Source organism: Seriola aureovittata, chromosome 4 (assembly GCF_021018895.1).
Source record: "Seriola aureovittata isolate HTS-2021-v1 ecotype China chromosome 4, ASM2101889v1, whole genome shotgun sequence".
NCBI lineage: Eukaryota > Metazoa > Chordata > Actinopteri > Carangiformes > Carangidae > Seriola > Seriola aureovittata.
Genome location: NC_079367.1, coordinates 15,118,402 through 15,143,973, shown reverse-complemented (window position 1 = coordinate 15,143,973; position 25,572 = coordinate 15,118,402). Strand labels below are relative to the sequence as shown.

At 39.2% G+C, this 25,572-nt stretch overlaps 1 protein-coding gene across 1 annotated transcript; it reads right to left on the bottom strand.

Annotated features, from left to right (window-relative positions):
* Window positions 1–303: 303 nt before the first annotated feature.
* On the bottom strand, window positions 304–24,144 carry tlcd2 (TLC domain containing 2). Its single transcript, XM_056374032.1, has 4 exons — window positions 23,559–24,144; window positions 23,012–23,094; window positions 20,448–20,530; window positions 304–4,268 (listed from the first exon to the last, which is right to left on the bottom strand). Exons 1-4 carry the CDS (start codon window positions 23,735–23,737, stop codon window positions 3,888–3,890), a joined length of 726 nt encoding a protein of 241 aa, XP_056230007.1. The 5' UTR covers window positions 23,738–24,144; the 3' UTR covers window positions 304–3,887.
* Between the last annotated feature and the right edge of the window lie 1,428 nt (window positions 24,145–25,572).

The following is a 25,572-nucleotide window of genomic DNA, read 5'->3' as shown; positions in this document are numbered from 1 at the left end:
AGTTTATCAAGAATGCATTTAGGATTAGCTGTCCACATTTTCTCTCTCTCACCCCATCGCTGGATCTCCTCATTACACCTCATGGCTTCTTTTGTTTGGTTTGGTTTAGTTGTACATCTCATTATATTACACCACACTGATCCACTTATAGATCATTATATACATTTAATTAACGTATTTGGTTCCCATTTATGTAAAGACATGTGATTTGTTTGTCCTTCCAATTACAGCTGTGTACATTTCACTCTTTTTGTCATGGTCTAGGAGCCGGGTAGCGATAGTCAGTAAAAGGAAAACACTACATCAATTTCCTTGATCTTTATTTTCACGTTAAACAAATATTGTTATTATATAAACATATAAATGGTAGGTTTAATTACAAAACAATCTCTGCCAAAACATGAAAAAATAAAATTGTTATATTTACACTTAAAAACAAAATTCTGTGAAACATGACAGTTTGATGCTCTGAGACAGCAGATGATTTTGTTTTCAGAACCTCAGTTAGTGTTGGTTGTTTCACTATTCCAGGTTTTTCCCCTTCATGCAGGGTTTATCAGTCATTGACAATCTGCAGAGTGTCAATACTTGTGTTAGGAATTTCAATTTTTGAACCGTTAACAATGTTCAATATTTCACCAGTCACCAGACAAAGAGAAGTCTATAAATAAACAAACAAGGAAATAAAACTGGTCTTACTTGTTGGTTGTGATAAAGAAATGGTGCTTTTCTTATTCTCTGGTAATGGAACTAATAAAAAAATTATGAAGACTAATGCAGTCAACCATCATATTCATCATGTATGATGAGGAGTATGAGGCTATATGGCAATACGAGTTCATAAGTGCTGCCACTTTCTCTGCAATTACATCTTGACATTATTTTCCTTGTGTCCATTACCCACAAACGTATAAAGCCATAACATCATCCTGTGGCCTTTGGACACTCAGGTTTTGTGATCCGAGCCATACAGGTAGCGAAAAGACTGGGAATTAGAGTGAAGGGAGCAGTACAGTAGCATGTTTTTGGACAAAGGTCCATCATCGTCATTACAACATTCATATGAGGAAGCATCTTGACTTGGCCGCTATGCTTGATCACAATTCCTAAAAGCACAGAGCAACATAAACGAACAAATCTGGTATCATACATGTATAATCCCAATAACATTACAGCCTCATACAAAACATTCACAAACATAAGCTTGTTTGTTAGAAAGAACTTCAGTTGTCTTCACTACAACCACAAAGCTGCCCTAAAAATTTTAAGAATTGAAAAAAAAATGCAAATCTAAATTCACAATAAAAACTCAAAAGGGAGATACTCTTGATCTTTAAAAAAAGTAACTGGAAATCAGCAACAGCATTTCAAAATCTACTGCCCTCCTCCCAAACAGTGCTGTTTGTTTAGTGCAGTGATGTCTTGATTTAAACGTGGATAGGGATAAATTTGTCGAATACAAATACAGCCATCTGGCTGTTTATTAGCTACACCTAGCTGAAACTAATGCAGTCTAATACAGCAGTTCAGCTGTACCTACCTTCATGACACTTATAATGTTCAGTTTTTTTTAATAGCATTAAAGAGATGTTGATTCAAATGTGATAATTTTGGAAGATGTTTGAGCTACTGTTTTATTGCATTATTCAGAGAGGTTTCTGTTATTTAGCCTATACTCATTAATATCATCATCATCCTCCAAAATTATGATCAAGTGGAATCAGCCCCTCTCTTAAACAATTTCAATACAAACTGAACATTATAACCTTCATGAAGGTAGGATTTAGCTAGGTGCTCCTAATAGACTGCCATCTCAGTGTTTACAGCTGATTCTAAATATAAAATTTGGGTCTAATTTTCTTTTGAACTACAAATAAGTCTGTTGCAGTGTCACTGAACATAGAGCTGTGTTTGTTATATTGTTGGTTTTAGGGCGTCAGCCTCAACAGTTTCAAGTTCAGACACTGGGTGGCAAAATGCCCCACAACAACATGACTTACACAATCAACTTCACTATAATCAAAGGTTTTTCACAACAGGGGAATTCACTGAACACTGTGTTCATTCCATCTTTAATCCACACCTTATTTTAAGTACAAATAAATTACAAATATACACAATTTAACCCGTCAGACAATGAATATACACAAAAAAAAAAGCATTAACACACAATATGAATGGCATGGCAGGCCATGAAAGGACTGTGATGTTATGATGCGAATTGGAAGAGTAGGCAGCTGTGTAGCAGCCACGTGAATAACAATTGACAACGTCTAATTAAAAAGTCAAAATGACACAGATCTACAAAGACGTTACAAAATAAAGACATCTCTGGTGGTCTTGGCTGGGTCGAGGTCACTGAGGTGATGTTAAGGAGTTTGCTGTCCTCCATAGGCCAAATGAAGAATAACAATTCCTGCCTGTCTGAAAGCTCCTTCTGCAGCATGTACACAATCATGGGACACTATAAAGATGCATACAAATCATGGAGATATTAATTTCAGGTGGTAAGACGGCACTATCTACTGTGATTTGGCTTGTTTTGTTTCCTGTCATTTTACAGATTTCAATTCTACTCACGAAAGCAGCAGCCAGTGTGAGCTGTCAAGACAACCTCTGACAAAGACCAGTGACGGACACTGATGTCATTGGTGATGGCTGCTGGGAGTTCAGGTGGCATCCTTTCTCCCTTTTACCATTGTAATTTATCCATGTGCCAATCAAATCATAATCTACACGATCTAGTTTTGTCCCGCCAAGATCTACTAATGAAACATCTTGGTTGGTGGACAGGCAATCAGATCTGAGGGGCGCAGGCTGTTTTAATTTTCAGGGTTTTAATAATTCAGGGTTATTCTGTATAATGCTTTTCCCAAGATGTTTTAATATGATTTGACAGAGCATAAAGCGGCTGCGATTGTTAAGCTGTTAAATATCATGCAGATTAGCATTGTGTCAACAAAGTAAAATCTGCTTTGTTTCATTTAAATGCCACTTCAAAGTATTTAGTATTTATTCATCATCTGAGTACCCTCTTCTTTCCTCAAGAGAGGATTGGTATTTGCTGGATTTCCTTATTCTATAGACAAAATTGTTCTTCTTCTGACGTTTTTCCTAATGTTTTTCTTCTCTAATAACAAACAACCTGCCAAACACTGACAGTAAAGCTTGTTTTATAAAGAGGCTAAAAAAGTGTTACAAGCTTTCTGAGGTAGCAGGCGGTTTCTAGTTGAGGACATTTGGTGGAAAAAAAAAAGAGACATAGTCACCTCTTTAGTATTAGTGTTACACAAAAGAAGGGTTTACTTATTTTTTACTCAGTGGTAAATAAACTTTTTTTTATTTTTAAATAACCCACAACAGCATAGATGTATATTATATACAATATAGTGTATACATGTATACATGGGTGTTGGAGGGTTTGTTTTACAAACAGTGCGTATTCATTTACCATAAGCTACATTTTAGAAAAGATTTAGCTGAAACACCCTGTGGGACAATAAGGCTTTGGGTGTTGTTTTACAAGGCCTTATATTGTTCATATGAAGAATCCTCCATCTACCATTAGTGAGCCACTCATGGCAGTTAAGGATGACTGGAACACAGAAGAACTGAAGACAAAATTGTCAAAACTACAACTGATAGGCAAATGTAGCTTTCAGCACAATGGCTCTGTGTGATCTGTGTTTGGAATTAGGCCCAGCGATTACACCTTGCGTGGACGTACCTGTACAGTATAAGAGATAGAAAGATCCCTCCGTCTCCCAGCTATGAGTATACTTACACACAGGCAAAACGGTGCCAAATCTCAGCCACAGAGTGTTAATGTACAGCAATGAGTGTGTTTATGAATCTAATCCTTCATGTGTCTCTTCCTCCCCTTTCCTCTACATCTCCTTCTCTTTCTTGGTCTCCCGGGTGCTGCTCTTCAAAAAGTCGCTCCTGAGCAGCCGATAAAAGAGGACGATATTCATGGCTGTCATGATGGCCATACCCACGCTGCCCAACGTGTAAGCTAGGAGGGGCACTTTGTCCCTGTTGAGCACCAGCCAGCGGGTCATCCAGGCCAGTGTGTTGATGCGGAACACCACGTATGTGCCCAGGTTGATCATGCTGTTGACCCGGTACAGCGTACCTGTAGCAATGTTGGCCATACGCAAGATCTGCCTGAGGTGGAGGAACACAGAGTTTATCTCCACCAACAGGGCCACCACGGCAAAGCCCACATAGCGGCATGACAGCACAGAGAGGCCAAAACAGGTGATCACCTACAGGAGAAGACAGTGAGAACAAAGACAAGGAGGAGGAAAGTTACAATGGATTTGTGCTGCATGGTGGATTAATTATGATTAACAAAAAAGAATGGCTAAAGTAATTTAAATAGTAAATTAATAACTAATGATACATTTTTAATTACAAAAGATACTAGTGTACTAGTGGTTAAGATGTCATCGCTCTCAAAAAAATAATAATCTGGTGATTTGAAGCAGATAATATCTGATATCTTCATCTCCATCAGCTGTCTCTATTGCCAACTTCTGTTAACCGTGAAAGAGTCTTCATTTCGGGAATTAGGTGTTTCTTAATTCTACTAATGTACTTGATGTTATAGATGAACTCAGACATAAATTCAAAAAAAGTAAACTCTAGCAGGAAAATAAGAAAAAAAAGTTTTCATTTTAATGTTCACATGGATCAGCACAACAGTATGACTGTAGGTTATATCAGTGTATCTCTCATAACTTTAAGGTGACAACTGAAGGTTTTTTTGGGAGGAGGTGATTTCCATGTTTTGACTGTGATTTGTTATGCGCTCATGTCTGAATGTATTCTTTCACTTCTGACAGTATATTACTTGATGACCATCTGGAAGGACACCACTCCCATGACACGTTTCTGCTGAGCAGTGCTTATGAAAGTCTGAGATGTAATAAACAGAAACTCCACACAGTGGCAGCAACATCACTCAAACTCTGTCTTGAGAAAAATAGGACAACAGATCCTGTGTGCTGACACTACACTGAGGAGTCAGGGGAAAGGATTACATACAATATCTGATATGTTGTGACAGAAGTAAATGCTGCTTACACTCTCACAGCAGCTGTGTTGCAGGTGTAAAATCTGGATGACAGAAATGTGTTTATACTGCAACAAGCTGTTCAGCCAACTCTCCACAGGAGTCGGCACCCATTCACAACACCAGATTTCAACAGCTTCATTCACACTCAGAGCACACTCACAGTGTAGTTAAAGGGCCAAACTGCGTTCAGAGAGATTGCACTTTAGTTTCAGACTTGTTGCCACCTAAGCTGCCATGTTTATAAATCAAGACTGGATGGTGGCAATGAATGGGATATAGTGAAAGAAGAACACTACAAACAGAGAGCAGTCCAAAGTAAGTCAAGTCTTTGGTTAGTCAGTGCAGGTCATGGGATGTAAACTGTAGTGTGAGAGAATGACCTCTACCATCAGACGTGGCTCAGTTGGAGAAGCATATTGTGTTTGTGCATGTGTGTTTTGTATGAGGTCACAGGATGCCCTCTCTAATGCAGCAAACAGTCATGCGATGTGTTGTGGTAGGTTAAACAACAGGGCATGTGAGGAAAGTCAGCAGTCCACTCTCCCTAACTGGAACGTACACTATGTATCCACTGTAATATAGGTGTCTTTGGCTCGAAAAAGGTTCAAAAGGTTTCTTCACTGAATGGTTTATGGTGGCATTAAGCCAAACCCGGTTCCTGCTTCACAATAATTTACATGAAACTCTGGCCATTCATTTTCAAGATATACTGCAGTGACTTAAGTGTCAGTGAAGAGGAGACTTACACCTCTAAGTGGCACTATGGGTAATTTAAAACTCCACACATAATCCTCTGGGGACCATGAGTCGCCTTACTAAACTTAATGGCACTCTGGCCAGTATTTATTGAAATATCTTAATATGGACCAAGGTGTTGCCCAGGCAGACATCACCATCCTGAGGCCCCATTGCTAAACATAGTGCACACGCGCGCACACACACACACACACACACACACACACAATAATCAGTACAAAACAAACCTTTCACCTGTTGTCAGGTTATAATGACAGTGACGACAAACAATGTTGGTGAACAATTACAATGACAACAGTGAAAGCACTGTATTTAGCAGCACAAAACAGACTGCCTCATAAGAGTCAGTGTGGTGGGAGGGAAAACAGTAACGTCAACAGGACACAGGGCTTTTCAGTACAACACAAAGCAAAACACACGCTCACGAATGTGTTTAGATCACACTGCAGTGCTGGCTGGCCACTCTCCTGTGAAATTTTTTGTATGGCAGGACACGTGCCAGGTGAGTCTGAAAACTGAGGCAGGCAGCAGCAAACAAATAAACAAATAAAAATATTTTAGTGATGATTGCATTCAGTATAATTCTAATGGTACGGACTGGTAAGTGTCTACCACCCAGATATTTATTTCTGTCATTCAATGGTTTTGGTCACAGAAAATTGAAACTGATAATACTTGTCATTTAATTTTTACTTTGCTAACAACACAGATTTTGCATTATTCGCCAAATGCTCAATTTGTTAAGTTGGGCCAGGAAAAATTCATTGATTTTTACACCAGCCTAAAATACAACCTTAATTAAACACTACAATTTTATAAAATATATATATAGTATATGTTTTTGTTTTTTGGGTTAGACTGAATTAATGTGAGATCAAGGATTCCTTATTTGGGACAAAACACTGTCATGCTGAAGGACAATATGCTCTGTTGTGAATCCTCAAATTAGCCATGTTGTGACAGTTTTGATATGGCACAGACAAAACAACTCCAAATCAACAGATGGAGGATACAGATTCTTGTCATTTGCCTCCAAAAGATACATTGTGTACCATGCAGCATTTCCCAGCTCACTGGTAAAACTAAGTACCCATGAATGCAACATACAGTGTCAACTAGACACATGCAATTACTAAAAAAAATAAATAAATAAAAATATAAAACACACACAACTTCACATTGAATATGAATCCCAATTTTAAGCAGTTTTCAACAGAGATGAACGCAGACAGACAATAGTAGTAGTAGTAAAAACAACATGTGAAGTGGTGTGTGTGTGTGTGTGTGTGTGTGTGTGTGTGTGTGTGTGATAAAAACCCATATGCTCACACTCGAATTAACACACACCTACACACACAAACACAGCCCCTGCTTCAGCCAGATCAACAACTGGTGTTTAACCTGGCTCATCTGAAGTCTAATCTGATCTGGGAAGATAAAACACAACAGAACGGGGAAGGGAGAAGGGGGAAGGTCAAAACAAACTGTTATACAACTCTCAGATAAGATGATAAAGATAAATTCAGTCTATGCAGTGAGAGTCACTCACTTCTCAGAGTCCATAGGAGTAAATGGAACAAAACTGTGGAGAAACTGGGAGTGAATCACAAATAACAAAAGTTAGAAATATTTAATTTGGATTTAATTTAGAAACAAATTGTCACCAATAAAAAGTGTCAAATCAGATTTGAATAAGAAAAGATACATTTAACAGAGCAGGATGGGTCAAGGAAAACTATAGTTTATTTGACTTCATTAAATTATAAAGGAAACGAAATCATATCCAACCTCAATTACATTTGGACACTATATGACATGCTTCCTGAGGTGTCTTAATGTGAAAACATGATATTGTTGGGTTCCTCCTTCATGTGTATGTAGTTTTATGGTGGTGATTTCTCCTTTATTGGTGGCTTTACATATTCGCCAATGACGGTTACCTTATCTTGGAACAAACATTGTTAGCAGAGCAGCTCAGACAGCAACTATATAAAACGCATATAAAACACATTAATGTCGAAGCAATATGTCACATAAACGCCTATACCTCCATAATACTTTTCAAGGCTTGAAGCAGCAAATGTAAAAGTGATGAGCCATAAAAAGTTAGATGGAAAAAATGGACAAAGGAGTCCCAGTCTAGAGAGGTGACTGTGATCACCATACCAGGTCATTATCTGGTGACACTGACCCCATATGGCTCAGCAGCCAACCAGATACCAGCAGCTGGCAAAACCTCATCCTGGTTGCCCTCTCTGTGAACATGGATAGGGCCTCAGGGGTCAGCTCACACACTCTGTATTGTTGTCAGCACCCCAAGCCAAAGGGGAAATCACAGCAACCCCCCCCACCAGCCCCACCAGCCCCTGGATATCTCAACAATTACAATGATTCAGCATTAGCTGGATTTGCCCTGCTAAGCTCTACTGAAGCTTGACTTTCACATTCAGCAGCACCCACTCAATACTGTCCAACTAGACTGTTGAACAGACATAAAACATGTATTACATCTGTCACGTCTTTTTTTAAGAATAAACTTTAAATCTCAACTTTGACAAACATAGACAAGACATTCTTTAAATGCTCAGAAAATCACAAATCTCAAATCCTTAATTATAATATGAAAACTGCCTCATATAGCCGGGTATCAATAACAAAGTGTGGCCATTTATTTTATGGGGAATGAAGGGGGTAGTCCTTAGGTTTAAATGGGATAGAAGAAGACGGAGTGAGTGTTATTTAACCTTTGGACTGCTCTTATATACATTAACCTACTCTTATAGCCACCTGTGTAAAATCCAAGCAAAGGGCTGAAAAACAAGGTGGTGTGGGTGTTTTTGTTTCCCGCATTTTCTCCCTGTGGGCTCAATTAAACGTTCTCTACACCCTGGTAAGGGACCTTCACATCCCACTTTCAGGGGGAAACACTGGGTGCAAAGATGGCAGGCATGTATAGCAAACAGTAGAATGAACAACATGAAACCTGATTTTAAAAAAAAGACACTGTGGTATCTATTTCCTATGTTTAGCATCAGAGGAAACAATCAAACTGACCACAGGTCAACAACGAAGTAGGGTAAAGTTCACATGATAAAAAGGTTTGTGTCAAGATGACAGGTATTGAAATGTTTGTGCTTTTAAATTGAGCCACTATGGCAATCAGTATTCAGAGGGTAAGCTGACACAGGGATAGATAGAGCTAAAAAAAAAAAAAAAAAAAAAAAAAAGGGAGTTAACATCTGAAAGGCAAAATGGCAGCGTAGCAAGTCTTTCATCTTTTTCTTTCTTTTGTCTTTCAAGAATGCGTTTGATGTTACTTTCTTGTCTAAGTATTCTGTAATGTATTATTTTGCATCTGCACATAACATGAAAAATGGAGGGACATTAGTCAGAAACCTACAGATATGGGGTTCTAAGATCTAATCATTCAAGAGAATAGTAAAGTTGTGTGGCCTTTTAAACGTCTGCATGAGTTACCAATATTACAGTGTGTAGTGTTATGTTCCTCCCTCTGCCTGCAGGATGTCTACAGTTAAAGTTGAGGGTCATTAATGTGATGTGGTAGCACCTGTTCAGCATCTACCAGGCTACCCTGTTTTACAGTTTTACCTGCCTTCAACACTCTCACACATCCATACACTTCTTACACTACTGATGCAGCACTAACCCATGCTTATCCGTTTGTAAATAGCCTTGCTCATTTAATATAAAACTTGACTCATCTTCCCTCCTTGTCACAGACTTTATGTTACAATAGTCAAGGCAGACACAAAGGTTATTAAGGATTATTATTTCCACGTCAAACCAGTTTCCCTGCCTCTGGCTGATGACACGCAAGCTGGCTTAGTCAGTGAGAAGTTCAGTACTAACACTGTGCATTTCTTACAATGGACAAAGTGAGTGTTGAATGATAATGAGACCATGTGGAAAAAAACAAGAAAAAGGGTGGTGCAGTAAGGAGGAAGTCATTAACCCATGAGGCTATGTATGAGAATTTGTGTGTGTGTGTGTGTGTGTGTGTGTGTGTGTGTGTGTGTGTGTGTGTGTGTGTGTGTGTGGGCACATGTCACCAAATAACGAGAAAATGGCATTTTCACATAAGAGAAGCTGTCATCACGTTCCACCAAAGTTATTATTTAGGTTTTATCCAGTGCTCTACGTGAAATTAAAAGATAAAAGCCACCATAATAGCCTGTAGCTATTATGGGGAAGGGGGGTTTTTTCTGGCTTGAGATCACTCCTTATTAATCACTTAAAAAGTGATTAATCTTAAAAAGTGATTAATCACATCATAAATAACATCATGTATATCATGTATATTGTACAGTATTTACTCATTCAGTCATCCAAGGGATTGTCTAGGACAATGTTCTTTCATTCACAGCAAAGCCTCATTGTCCATAAAGGCAAAATACAACACAGGATCCGAGATGACCTTCAAAATATAAGCAGGCTATTTTGAGACTGGGAATAAGTCAAAAGATGAGTAAAATGAGTTCAACTTGTACCCATAAACAGGGGGACGTTGGCTGGCCTGTGCCCCCTCTGCCTGGCCTGGAACATTCACTAACAGAAGATGCTGTCGGCGAAACCAAAACTACACTCTTATCAGGCAGCTTTCTGGCTGATGTCGGTCACACAGAACATGGGCTTATTTGAGCAGGAAAAAAGGCAATGTTGTCAAACTACAACTAACTACAGCAACATCATTGAAGAAGTACACCTTAACATTCAATGACACACAGGTTGACAAAAATCAAAAGTGTTGGTACTCATTATCTGAGTACTGGTGAGCCTGCTTCAAGCACTGGTATCAAGACACCAGGATTTTACCTTAAGTATTTTGGGTTATGTTGAAGAGTGTTTCAATGATCTCTTCCCCAAATTTTGCTTCATTGATGCATGTATGACCCAGATAAACAGGGGCTGAATCTATAACATTTGAATTTCCATGTAATTATCATTGTGTGACTTTATACATTTTTTATGCCTCAAGATTTCCACACAGATATATATATTCCCCCTCCCTTTATGATATAAGCACACCCTCACACAACGGCATTCCATAAAAATACATTATAGGACAGGTAATGGAGGTCATAAATGGATAGGAAGTGGTCTAGTCAAGCTGATGGGGAGGAAACTATTAGGCTCAACAGAAAGATGTTTGCCATCTGGACATAGGCAGACCAGCAGTGGGTTGATAAAAAGGTGGGAGGGCCTTGCAAAGGCTTAAAGTCTATGAGAGAAAATAGATGGAAGGATGTTCGGCTTAGAAACACGAGAGAGTAATTATCTCTCTCTCTCTCTCACTCACACACACACACACACACACACACAGTGGTCATAACAATTATCATGCGACCTGCGTTAACTCACGTCAGCTGACAGATGCACAGCAGGCCATTTCAACGCCTTGCTGTCACAGACATCTTGGTCAGAAATTCACAGGATGTCTCCAAACACAATTACTTAGGGCACAGATAATCAATTAGCATTGCATGGTATTTATTTGTAAGTGTGTGTGTCAAGTACAGGCTGAGAGAACTGTGTGTCTTCTTCCACATCAGGGTGAGCCTCTGTGACTGTTACTAGGTGTGTTTCAGTGAATCACAATCACTTGATGTATTCAGGCACTGGGTGTGAAGGGAGGAGTTATGGTTTGCCTTGCCTTGGGTGTACTGTGTGTCCTAGTCATTACCTCACTTCTCAGAGTGGCCAAACAAAGATAAAAGACATTGATGGCTTTTCCATTGCATGTTAATGTCCATTAGGACCAAGAAGAACTGGAAAGCTCTCAGGATCTGACGACATTCCACATTGTTTATGGGCTGCAACATTTTCAGCATTGTGACCTGAAACTGCAATGTTTTACTTGTTTTAGTGGAAAATATACACATTCCTCTAAAAAGGGAGCAATGGCACTAATGATATTCCACCAAATCAATATCATTGTGCTACCAAAATGGAGTATTAAATGCTTATTCTTAAAGGAATAGTTTTACATTTGGAGAAATACACTTTTTGGTGTATTTGGAAAACAGCTATCCTGGCTCTGAAAGTGACTGTGCTCATCCAAGAAATAGTTCCATGCAATAATCCCACTGTAAAACCACAATATGTCATTTTAACATTTCAATTTTGGTGAAGATTAAACAAATGAGATATAAAATGTTCCTTAATAAACTTTAGAGGTGCTGGATGTTGCTACCTTTGGACAAACCTAAACTAGCTGTTTACCCCTGTTTCTTGTGTTTGGCTAAGCTAAGCCAGCCAGCTGCTTTATCCAGCTACATATTTACCATGTATGAGAGAGGCATAAATTGTCTTAGAAACTGTAGCATACAATACGCAAAATATTGGTAATATATTTTTTGTTAATTCATGGCACTATCATAGCCATTATTATGACTAACCCCCTGACAATTACTGTAGATATGTCAGGTTTGCTGTGAAGCATAATAAGAAAAAAGATACTGAAATAGACAACTCCACTTACTACAAATGTTCAGTATGAGGTTGTTTCTATGCTGTACTCTCACATGCTTGCATACCCGCCCACGCTGCTTTTGGAAACATATGTAAGTACTCTGGTATTCTCACAGCAGTTGGATCTCAGCCAAGTTTGTTCTGTGTTTTTTTATGCATTGGTTCTTGGCCATTAGGTGCACAGTTCCTACTTTGCCCCACCTTGCTTTTCAGCAACGACAGGTAGAGTCAACTCCCTCCTTTTTCGAAACCTGATGATGGATGGATGCCTCTACAAACAGCATTCCCAGTTGTCATGCCAACTGTGACCAAACACCACCTCCTTTTTAGTGCACTCTGCTTTTCCAGTTTCCAGCCTCTTAGGAAAGCATGGCATGTGTGTATGAGTGTGTCGCAAGACTGCTCTTTTCTGCTGCCTACCTGTAGGCTGAAGACAGTATAATTTAAGGCCCATTCACACTAGCTTGCTCTGTTCAGGATGGATGGGCCTTGCATCCATAACTGTTTGTCGCCTCTGCATTAGATGACTGAACTGTTTCTGACACAAAAAACAATGAACAAGGAAAACCCTCAATGTGAAACCATGAGGGAAAAAACCCACACAAAAACAAAATATAGTACTACCAGAGCGCAGAGGCTCTCACTGGTTTGTATCCATGTGAGGGGGTGGTACGAGCTGCAGAGAGTAGGTGGATGAAGGGGGGTGGGGGAGACACTTCGAGGTTACACAAGGATAAGGGGGGCCAGTGCAGAAATGTTTTGAGGGGGTGCACACATTTGCAGAAGCCCTCTCAGGAAGCAAGAGGTTTGCTACATGTGTGTGTGTCTCTCTTGGGGGCCTGAGGTTCATGTGGAGACCAGATGTCTGTCCTCTTGTCTGTATACACAGAATGCGGGGAACCTCATGTGGTTCCCCACCAAAAGATGAGACTGCTGAGAAATACACACACATCCATCACGATCTCTGCCCGCCAAAAAACTCTGCTGCACATTCCAATTTCTATTTTGCAATATGTGCCTCTCTCCATCTTACAGGCTGTCATTATTCTCTGTATGTGGCGTGATATTATTGTTTTTGTATCTTTTGAGGCCTTCTCACTCAGCTAACTGTGTGCTCTACTAAAATTTCATCAAAAACAACAGAGATTCAAACGTACCATTATTGTTGAAAACTTTATGTTGACACTGGAGATTTTAAAAAGTCACACTTGTTCAATTTGGTTTGTCACACCAATTTATGGGTCAAAAAAGGGGAGTGGCAGAGCCCACAGATTGTGGATGGCTGGAAATATATCTGTGGATTGGATAGCAAAAACAAAAACATACATACTAAATCAGCAGCTGCTATGAAATATCAAGAGGCCCTGGCTGTTTTATACATGAAACAACAACACAAGTTTATATTACAAACCATATCTACACATCTTCTGTTTACATCAACTTTCTCTGTAATATGCTTCTTAATGTTATTGTCAATGCAAGATTTACCACTGAAGTGCATCAATCAGGAAATAGATCAGCTGAGCTTCAGCTTTTCAACAACAATACACTTCAAACAAAATGTAGACTGTGCAGATTACAAATCTTGCCAGTCTTTGTTTTTGCTTGTACTCCTGTCACATTAGGCTGCTTGAGGTTCCTTAGACAGCCAGCAGCTAGTGGATGGATTAGCTGAATCAAAGAAACGGGAACTGAGAGAGCAAAAGACAGAAGCAGACATCCAGAATAATCAGGTTCTACAGAGCTGAATATGTAGAGTTCGGTGGCAGACATGGCACTCCAGTGACATGTGGCATCACACCAGTAACAACATAGTCAACAACCAAATACAGTAAGTTCTTGCTTCCAAAAGTCACATTCCCTGTTGGCTATGTGAGACAGCGTCACACTCCCTCCACAAATATCTATTTTAATGCCTGGTAAACTGAGACAAATTCCATTCATATCTGAGGTTGGTGCAAGATGAACCTTGAAGAGGAAAAATGTGACTGAGACTGAACTGGAAAAGGTGGCAAAAAATGACCTAAAAAATAATGTAGCAAATATGATTTCCAGGTTATAAGGACATCATCGAACCGACACATACATTGTTTCAGTGATAAAATATCCGCCAATCAAGTGTTTACAACTGGACCTTTCTATTAGTTCCTGTATGTCATTTACCAGGAGAAAGAGGTGGGGGAAGATGAAAGCCATCTTTTCAACAATGTTAATGGTGGCAGGTCTGTGCTATGCTTTTTAGCAGCTGAACAAGTAAACCTGTAAAGGTAGAAGGAGCAATTATGAACAACCTATAGAGATTGTCTTGCTAAGAACCTGTTTACAAAAGCTCATCATCCAGGGGGAGCAAGCTTGAGCAATTCTGTGAGGAGGATTAAGAGAAAATTCCCAAATTCAAAATCCAGGTACCTAAAGCTGAGCCAGACGAATCCAAGCAGGCTCAATTACATCAGTGCTATGGAGGCTTCTGCTGAGCTTTAAGACTTAGGTGCTCTGTTACCTCATGTAAGCTGCAGTTTAAAAGCTATCCATGTTATTTTCTATTTGACTATTTGTGATGACTCAACATTATGTTCATTAAAACTGTTTTTCACAAAACAAAGGAGGAAATGTGTTTGAAGACAAAAAGTTTACTATTTCACTGAATTTGTGACAGCTCACTCAGGCTGATTGTTGCATTTTTGGAAAAAGCACAAGGCAATTGAGAAATTAAATACTTTCCCTGTCAAAATCCTGTCATTCATCATTTCAGTGTGTGAAAGAGTAACTTCTGCATTTAGGTACAAGTATTAACACACACTAATTGGAGAATAAATGATGGTAAAATGTTAAAAAAAAATGAAGATCTGTATAAGTGGCATAGTGGGGAGAACATTTAAGGTGTGTACTGTTTTAAATTTGAAGTGGACAACTTGACAGAGCAGAGCAGATGTGATTGTAACCAGCACAGCGATTAACATGTGATGTCCTGATCTGCTTTAGAGGAGCGTTGGCCTTAGCCCTTACTCTACAATGATAATTGAATTCTGACTAATGAGAGAGGGGTGAAAGGCATTTAGGGAAGGAAACCACAAACATGTTGCAAAACTTCAAATCACTGTGAGAGGGCAAAGAGAGAGCAGAAGGGCAAAACTAATCCACTTGGTGCTTTCACTGTTTATTGTCAATGCAAATCTCAAAAGAGAACATTGGACACACAGTTACTCACATGCTTTCATTCTTCATTGAAAAAAAATAATCTGCACCTTTACCTCTGCTTGGTATCCTTCTCTTTTGGCTCATATTTTAAATCAAAAACTCACTATTTGCAAGAGTCATGGGCAAACAAGGCTGAAACAGACTCAACATGGGGATTTCATTTCACTGTACTCTTTCCAACAATCTGTTTAACACACATTTATAATTACTTTTTAAAAGTCCTGCATGTTAGATTTTTTAAACTGTATATAGTAGGTACATATCAATCTCCTCAGAAGAAGGCACCCTCTTTCTGGCAGAATTATCAGGACTTCCTGTTTTCCAAAGGAAGCACAAGGTTATGGCTGACAGGATCTCATCAGGCGTGAGTGACTATGACAGGGCAACACGTGTCTCCGAAAGAAGTAAGGAGCTGTGTTCTCCACTTCAGTCAATAGGAAGAGAAAAAAAACTTTCCATGGAATGTATGACTTTATTATTTCTCCTGGACTGCGACAACAGGGATCAACAAAACTTGTGTTACACCACATGCTGTTTCACTATATTTGTCTAACAGATTTAACCCTCAGGGCAGATTCTAGAAATGAAGACTCAATCAAAAAATATGCATTTGAGCAGACAAATACTAAGGAGGAAGTCGGGGTCAAAACGGATCATAACAGTAAAGGAAAAAATGGTATGGGAAAAAAATATGGGTTTGACAGTACAAAAGGGCTGGGTAAGTGAAATAAAATAGATATAAAGTTTCTAAACATATACTGTTTTGGCCATTAAAGAACATTTGACTACAACTTCTATCTTCCCCCAGAGCCAATCATGTGGCTTAGAACTGTCATGCTGAGGTCTGATTTATAACTTTAGACACTAATTTGTTACTAACATTAAATTGCTGACATCACTGTGAACATTACACTGCACTAGTACATTATGTACCAACATTGTACAAAAGTGCATGACAGGTCTGACAACAACTGTGACATTCAACATTTAGTTTTGCACCTCTCAGAGACAAAATCACATTCTGCCCTTACAGTGAAAACAGTATTCAGTCAAATGGTCCACAGTCATGATTTGCCTGTGTAGTTTTATGGCTTACATCTGTCAGTATATGAGTCAATGATAAAACACTGTGCATATCATCAATTGTTGACACAGCTTTCAAAATATTTCACTCCACAGACACACCTATGCATTTTGTCTAGATTTTATAATCATACAAAGTACCTTGCTTGTTTAGTCAGTCATAAATGCTTTACATGCGACAAGGTAGTACATACTGAAAAAGTGATGTTTGCTGGGTTAGCACATATTAAAGATGTACTGTACTTAGAATTAAATAAATCAATGGGAAGTTGTTGTTTCCAACTGCCCCAAGGGAGTTCCTCTCTTCAACCACATCTCCACCTTTACATTTTTAGTTTACATATGTAATTGTCATGACATTTGTCCAGGAAATGGTAAATCGTACACAGGCATTGTAAAAAGGTATGAGGGGCAGGGGAAAAAGGTGAATCAGTGGGCTGCCAATATGAGGAGATTAACTAGAGATCAACCTCCTTCTTCTGAATGTATGACCAGCTGGTCCTGCCTGGTTCAGTGCTCGCCCACTGGGAAAACTCCTGAGACTACAGATGACCAGCGTGCTTGCGTTAGCAAATCAAGCCCTTCTGTGGTTGTCTTGCTTTACCCCTACCCCCTTATTCTACCCCTGAACCTCGAACAAAATAACCAAATTTGTAATAGTTGCATGAAAAGATCATGTAAAACATTGAGGACAAAATAGCAAAGGAGATGAGAGTCTATTGAGAGTCATGATGATGGTATAATGGGGTAACGAGGGGAGTGAAGAGTAAGAGAATTAGCTAGTGGAGAAGCACAAAGAGCCATGTGACTGAAAAAGAAATCTCCAACCCTCCCACACTCTAGTGACAATCTGATGCCAGCTGGTCTGACCAAAGCGTCCATTCACTGGGCTTCCAGGAAGTGGAGGAGAAAAAAACAAAAAAACAAGACTTTCTGAAAAGGGGGATATGGCTATCTTCTATCAAACTCTGTTAGGATTTTTGCTACCAGCAAACAAATAGGTGGTACTGAAGCTGATTGCCACAACTAATCCCGAATGAGCATTTCCACCATGGAAACACTGTACATCACCTGGGAAAAAGTGATTCAGGTATGACCCTGGATGCAGGCTGGTGCTATCATCGCCACACAAACCTGGCTTAACTCCTAGGCAACCAAAAGCATGAGTAGTGAGGACACTGACATTTGACCCCATACCAAAATCCTAATTTTGCCAAAGTTTTATGACACTCAAAGTTAACGAACTATGAATAGTTAAGTTTGCCAAGAAGCCAAGCTACAACATATGCAGCAATGATGAGGCAAAGCGAAGTTCCCCAGAACAACAGAGGAGATAATATGTTGAAAAACCATCATAAAAAACTACAAACTACAAAACACAACAAGGTATACTTAGAGCAGCTATTGTGCTTTTCCTTATTTTCTGTCATACATATAATGTAACAATGTTGGATAACCATATTAAACGTGGCCAAAGTTTCAAATAATGAGGTAAAAGTAATCCCTGTGACACAAAAGCTTGTAACTGGCGGTGGCTGACACACTGTTGCTGTCTGTGCTGATAACATTTCTGGTTTATTTTGCCTGCCCCCCTGTCCTTGCTCATGATATGTCTTGTATTATATAAAAAACATCAAATGGACATGTTACCAATGTTAAAAACTTGATTTTCGTCTGAGGGAGTCTTTAAAAGGGCTTTTGATGCTCTGCTGATGTGGTGCAGTAAGCGTATTGTCTCATATCCGGTTGCTGGTGTTTCTGTTGTTAACATGCTATTTAGATCTGCTAATTATTTTAGCTTCCCAGTTACCAATGGCTTCTCTTTCTCCTGCTCTCTCTGTTCGGTGTGTCATATGTTTTATTATTACTCTGCAACCTTCAGTAATAATGGTACATGTAATGAAAGTAGTTTATTTGTTGTAATGGAAGCAGGGCCCAGTGAATTGGAAGCCCTCCTCTGCTTCCCTGCAGCTCCCGAGCACCTGGGAAACCAGAGTGGTTGGGTGACTGCTTGTAACGGTATAGCCCTAAGCCCATACACGCCCAGCCATATACTAGCTTTATACCTAGTCTTGTTTGAAAAATATTCTATAAATTTAGCAACAAATGCGCTGAGTTGGCAATATTGCAAGCTGTAAATGCCCCTGTAATAGAACCTGTTTGCTTCAATTAATTGAAAGAGCAACAGCCAATGGGAAAAAACAACTCATGTGGGATTTGGCTGACCAATGGTTGAAATATGATCACTCAGTCAGTCAGTCACATTCGTGATTATAGGGCTGGCCCTCCTGTTGCAATCCATCCAAAAATACAGCACTGGAAATTAGCATAATAGGTCCCCTTTAAGACGTGACTCAATACAAATACAAAGATGTACTATGTTTTCACTTGTTGTATTTAATAAAATGATAAAGTTGGGGGAAATCTACTAACTCTGGTGTAGCACTCAGTGACCAGAGTGCTTGATGGCAATTGTGACTCTCTAACAACCCAACAAAGGAACTCTTGCAATGATTCACCATTCTGTAACTTTGGATTATTTGATCACACACAAATATTGCATGTGATCTGTCATACTGGTTGTTGTGCCATGTGTTTGTTACAAGGAACTCCCATATCTTCTCATGACATTCAACTACCAAAACCAGTTTCCTGTATCAGTATCAGCCTCTATATGCTGGTGTAAAAGTCCCCAGTTTGTTTGTGTGAGAGAGGTACTATACAGGGGTTACATTTTAGAATTGTTGTGTATGCAAGTCTACGAGAAAATATCTAGCACACTTGAAATGCCAAGTGGTATTTATGAGGACAGGAATCTTGCAATCTTGAAGATTGCATATGTTTACATTTATATACATTGTATGTCCATATTGTGTTGCTGTGATGTTTTTCTTAACTGGAACATTGGGGTGTAATATGCTTTTTTCTTTATGCAGCACAAGCCATGTCCTCTGTGACCTGTTTCCTAAATTCTGCATATATCTTAAATATTTCAGAATGAAAGAAATACTGCATTTACACCCAAACACATGTATAAATCATAGCTGTTGTATAGTACAAATCCACTCAAATTCCGTCAGAGACAATTCCAATAAAGGTTTAACAGGCCTAGTGAGGTGAGCAATAGACAATAACAATAGCAAGAGCTTGGCAACAGAGAGCAATACACAAAATCTGCATCCTCTTGGATGTAGGTCACACAGCCAGAAGCAGACGGAGAAAATATTAATTCACGATGTAGTTCTATATTGCATCTCCAGGTCATTTCCCTTTGCATTTTCCATAGTGTTTCAAAGCATGAGTGGGGGAAGGGTTGACAGATCGGACCTGTTCCTCAGCCAGCCTGCTGAGGCTCACCATATCATGAAGATGATTGGGTCTGATGGGAATCTAGAAACTGCTGTGTGGTTACGTGGATAGCAAAAGGCTGAGGGAGTCGGGTGGAGTTCATCCTTCTCAAGGCATGAAAGAAGGTTGAATGCTGGGGGGGGGGGGGGGGGGGGGGGGGGGGGGGGGGCTGTCACACTGGAATGATTGTCTCTTTGTTCCTCCCTCACTTGTTCTTTGTATCTAGACAAGAAAGACGGGTATTTTGTCTTTCCCATGTCTGTGCTTGTGACAGGTGTGCTTGTGCAGTGTTTTGGTGCCTGATTTATCTAAGCAATAACTTCTGTGTATTAGATTCATAATGGTGATTGGTACAACTAGAGGATTTCTTACACAGATGTAAAGATTTGATAATCTCCTGTCAATGATGGTCAAGGTGAAACATCGACAGCCAAAATATGAAGTCTTGGACTACAGCTTATTTTTATTTATTATTTCATTTTTTAAGACCTACCACGATGTGATGAAAGAGGAGCTCCCAGGACTGACTCAGCTTCTGGTTCAGCACCATGTCAAAGAAGTCATAGATGAAGTAACCTGTAGGGATAGGCAGCATTTATCCAAGGTTAGTGTTTTGAGGTTCAGCAATTACTTATTCAACCAAAACACAACAGATTTCTTTAACAAGAGCAGCTGAGTTTATCAAGTTAGTCGGTTTCCCGCTTCCATGACGACAGCGATGGCAACCAAGATGTGTCTTGGAGAGGGGCTATTCATATCCACCACCCCCAACCCTTCCCTGCCACCAGCCGTTTCCATGGTTACAGCTTTTCAGAATGCTGGAAAAATAATGAAGTGTTGACGATGGAGGATGGAGGGGTGCACTGGAGCTCAGTGCTTTGGTGAGGCTGGAATTAACCCCATTATGTTGGAAATTTGATACCAGGGCCCTTCTGTCAATGTGATGACATGTTTGGGTTTGTCTCACCATAAACAAATGTACTTGCTACCAGCCACAGCCCAAATAATTCCTGCAAGATTGCTATCAAGAATTTGATTTATTTATTTTCATAATTTAGTCTCCATAATAGTTCATGTTGTTTCAAGAGCACTGACAATAGACAAGGGAAACTCCTACCAAATGCAGTTTTTTCAACAATAGATTTTTTTCCACAAGAGGTTGAATTTGGGTCAAGTTATGCCAAGTTTGTTTATTCAAGTTTTGAACAGCAAAGACGAGCATGTGACAAGTGCCAATTCACTGACATCTCTTTTCTTGCTCATGTGTTCTTATAACAATGTATTATTATTATTCAAAAAACACAGGTGGAAAAATGAAGTATGACTGAGTGACAAAGAGAAAAACTGATCTTGCTTTTTTTTTTAAGCAGATTATTTCTACTTATATTCTGCAAGATGTGCACGATGCCATTGTGAAGCCTTGGCTCAGGACAGTTAATATCTACACTGAGAAAAAGGGAATCAAACACAGCTTGACTTTTCACTTGCTATCACCCAAAGCCTGTATAGGGCAGTCAATGGAATAAAAAGTCAGTGTCTAGTGAAGTAAGTGATCCATTTACTTTTGTCCATTCAGTATCCACTGGAGTGAAACTCATGGGCATGTTTACATGTACGGGGAATTCCTTTCTTAAACCAGTTAGTCAAACAACCAGGTTTTAGGCTGATACATGCCAACAACATGACTCTGGTGGAATAACCTGGAATAACCCAGTTAAGCATGAGGAACAAGATTAAGACACCTGGCTTAGTCTGATACCAACCAAGTTACTGTGGCATTAAACATTTTAGTAGATTTTTTGTTTTTGTGGTTACAGAGAATTGTTATTTAAACCAGTTATTTGTAGCAACATGGAGAATGAACTGCAGAGTATTGTTCTGGGCACTGGACAAGGTCTTCATTCAGCAAGTGGACAATCATTTATGGCATGTCACTGCGAGGTTTGCAGCGTGGTATCCCAGCAAGCTGGACTGAATGCACAAATCTGGTGTACAAAGTTCCCCTCAGAACTTGCTGAAGCCTCAGAAGAATCATACCACATTTCTTGTGGAGAGTTTGGGAGAAGCATCCCACTTGTATTTGCATAGATGACTTCCCTCTCCATTATCATTGGCATCTGATGTGGATGGCTTGCATAAATCAACAGACTTTTTGCGCAGTTACTGTCTTGGTGATGTCACATGACTGCAAAGGGTTACGCATTGTGCCTGGGACCGATCATAAAGCCCTCCATTGATCTGCACATACCAACAGTGCTCCTTGATTTGCCAGCTTCCAGGGCTGGGCTTTCTGAAAGAATGTCAAAAATCCTGGGAATCCTTGGGTAGCCCTTGTTGCCTGGCACAGATCCAATAAATTTGTGGATTTGAGAGCTCTCACGTGCCTCTAGTTGCTCTAGAATACTTTAAGCATTAATGAGGAAAAAGTCAAAACAGGGCAAGTTGCTATTTTAGGAATGTGGGGTAGTATGTGCTCTTAGGTTTGAGATATCAAGGAAAGAGTACACACTAAACACACCCAAAAAAAATGTAAATTGGAGAAAGCTTGCCTTATATTTCCAATTATAAATGCAATATGGTAAATATTAACTATGTCAGTGATGTAATGGAGCACGCCAACATGCCAGTACCTGATTCATTGAGTATTCAGAATGGCACTGGTGTGTAAGAAGGCTGTTTACCGCGTCTGTCCCTTTCTCACAGATAAAATGCTATACATATTTGCTTCGGGTAATGCAAACACTGCAAAAGCTCATTGTGTGATTCGCTAACATCATATTATTCAAAATGTCCTCTTAACCAACCAAAGAAACTGATATTTGTCAAGTAGAGGCTTGTAAGGTTATAATAAATGTTTTACAATGACTATATAACACCTTTGACCCAAAAGTGTCCCGACAAATATAGGAAACTGGGAGTAGCTGGGAATGATAATGTTACTTCCTCACTTTCCTTAAAGATGGTAGCACCTCTGGGTGCACCCTCCACTCAGCTAACCCATTCAGATAAGGACACAATTTGTAATTGAACAATGAACACCGTAGAAGTGCTACTCACCTATTGAAAACGACACCAAAGCATGAGAAAACACAGAGTGAGTTTCTATCAAATCTTCAGCCATTTGTGGGTGAAGGAAAAAGCTAAAAGAAGGGAAAAGATAAACACACTAGTTTAGATAAAGCATTTCAAAGTAAAAAAAAAAAAGTTTGTAGAACTTTATTTAAGAGTGATATCTGTACAATTAATACGGCCAACTGTATCTACATTAATGTGACTCAGGTTGTCAGTGCCAGTTAAGGTTCGTGCTGGATCATATCTTGAAATCTACTCCCTATGAGATGCATCCTGGAGCAGAATCCGGCCAGGTAGTATGGACAAATAAAGGTCGACAGTGACTAACAAAATCAAATTTAAGTCAGACATAAAATGAGGTCGATATATAGGCTATTTAAATCAATATTTGAATACAACCGCGCCAAACGCCAGCATCCATTAATGAGCACATGCTCAGAGGCTAAATATATTTGAACCAATCATTTCCGATCAGATCCTGATTTCATTAAAAAGAAAACTAAATAAAACAATTTGATTAGGTTTAACTTACCAAAGCACGGCCCATATCGCAGTGATAAGACTGTGCACACAGGATGTTGAGATATTTCTCCATTTCCATGCATTCCTGCAGGCAGATTCAGGCATGGGGAGTTTTGTGACCCCAGCGTTGACAAGTCTGAAAAACCCGACGGAGCTTCCAGTCGTTAAAATCACTGAACTCAACTCCATAGTTGAAATGTTTGTCTTGTAGGTGAAGACTTCTCAGGCCACACTTGTCCTCAATGTAAGCGGTGTATAAACGCAGCTGAGCCTGCGACTGTGGACGACTCTGCTACTTGTTTGCGTCGACCGAGACAATCACGTTAACTTACCCAATCATACACGGTCTCTCGTCAGTCAAAGATGCGTATGAAACGCAGAAAAAAAAGTGTTTCTTTTACGGTTATTGACCAAAAAGAGAAGGCGCGATAAAACTGTCAAATGATTCACCTCCGACTCGGGCTGAATATGTATGATGTTTTTCTGTGATAGTCCCCCTAAAGAAAGATCTGTGGTCACGGGTGGTACTGAAGGAGATGAAGCCCCGTTTACAGTTGTGAAACCGACCTGTTGTAAAACCCCATCCCTTGCTTGTGTAACTTTTTGACATCAACAGAAACCAAACAACGGCTTCTCTCCGCCCTACTATAAAGGGGCGCGGCCAAGAGCACGTTTCATGTGTTGTGTGACGTTCAAGTACTGTCGGAAATGTTTAATTCACAAATTAAAGATAATTTACCGTACCAATACTACACAGTACACTCTGAAATATACAAATACCGGCAGTACATAAATATTTTATGTGCTTTACAGTTTGGTATCAAAAAGAAGTTATACAAGACGTCTGCTAATCATCAATGAAAATTGACTATGAAAAGCTATGTTTTTAGGGCTTCAACTAATCATTTTCATCATCAGTTGCTTTTTTTATTGATTAATGCTTTGTCTATAAAATATACACAAAATACTTATATGCTCCAAAATAAATAAATGTGATATAAAACAGAAAACAGCACATCCACACATTGAAGAAGCTGAAATCAGAGAATATTTGGCAGCTTTTTTTTTTTTTAATTACTAAAACAATTAATCTACTATCAAAATAGTGGTTAATCAGTTAATTCTTGCTGCTCTAACTTATTTAATACTTTACACTTATTTTCTTTAATCTTCTCAGTGTTACCTCACCCCTATCCACAATTTTTCTATGCTGCATTGTGGTACAACAATATCCATCAATAGCACATTTAAATCAAGCAAGCTGGTGGTATATCCCCAGTGACATCTTGAAAGAATAAATTACATAGTGACTTTTCAAGTGTGCAAATACTGAGGCTGTGTATCAAAACTCAATAGTTTTCTGGCATCAACAGAGGTGCGTCGGTAACACTAAGCATCAAAAACTAATAGCACTGGATTGCTGGTCAGATTTGTAGTCTTAATTCCTAAATTTAAATCAAAATTTTGCTTCTAAAATGGAACAAAGTATATTGTGTCGAGCGGAAGTACTAGCAGGTACAGTCAAAGGAGGATAGCAAATTACGGAGAGCACTTGAAGGAAACATTGCCTTTAACCCACCTTATTTGTTCACGTTTGTGGGAATATTTTACATACAGTTAAGGACTGACCATGGTAATTTGGTTTGACACATATATCATACAATGGTATTTTTATATTTCAACTCGACATCAGAACTTGATGAATATTTTACTTTTCAGTGTTGTTTCAATTAGTGGAAGTGACTAAAGCAGTGCTGTCCTCATTCACGTCAGAGCCTGGCCATGGACATGAATGACACAGCGCCATCATCTGGATAAAGGCCATTTGACATTGGTACAGTGCAGTTCCAAGGTGGAAATACTCAGCCATGGTGTTAAGTGCTTATTTCCCTTTTAATATATCTTGTATCATATATATATAAAGAACACCACTTTAGTTGAGTATTTTAATTTCCTGCTACTTTATACTTCTACTTCATTACAATTCTGGGGGAAATATTGTACTTTTACTCCACTACATTTAT

Coding starts and splice junctions, on each gene's coding strand:
- tlcd2 (XM_056374032.1), bottom strand. CDS start 23,737: ATGGAGTTGAGTTCAGTGATTTTAACGACTGGAAGCTCCGTCGGGTTT. Junction 23,095..23,558: donor GCGATATGGGCCGTGCTTTG/GTAAGTTAAACC, acceptor CCCTTCTTTTAG/CTTTTTCCTTCACCCACAAA. Junction 4,269..20,447: donor TCCTCTTTCATCACATCGTG/GTAGGTCTTAAA, acceptor CTTCTCCTGTAG/GTGATCACCTGTTTTGGCCT.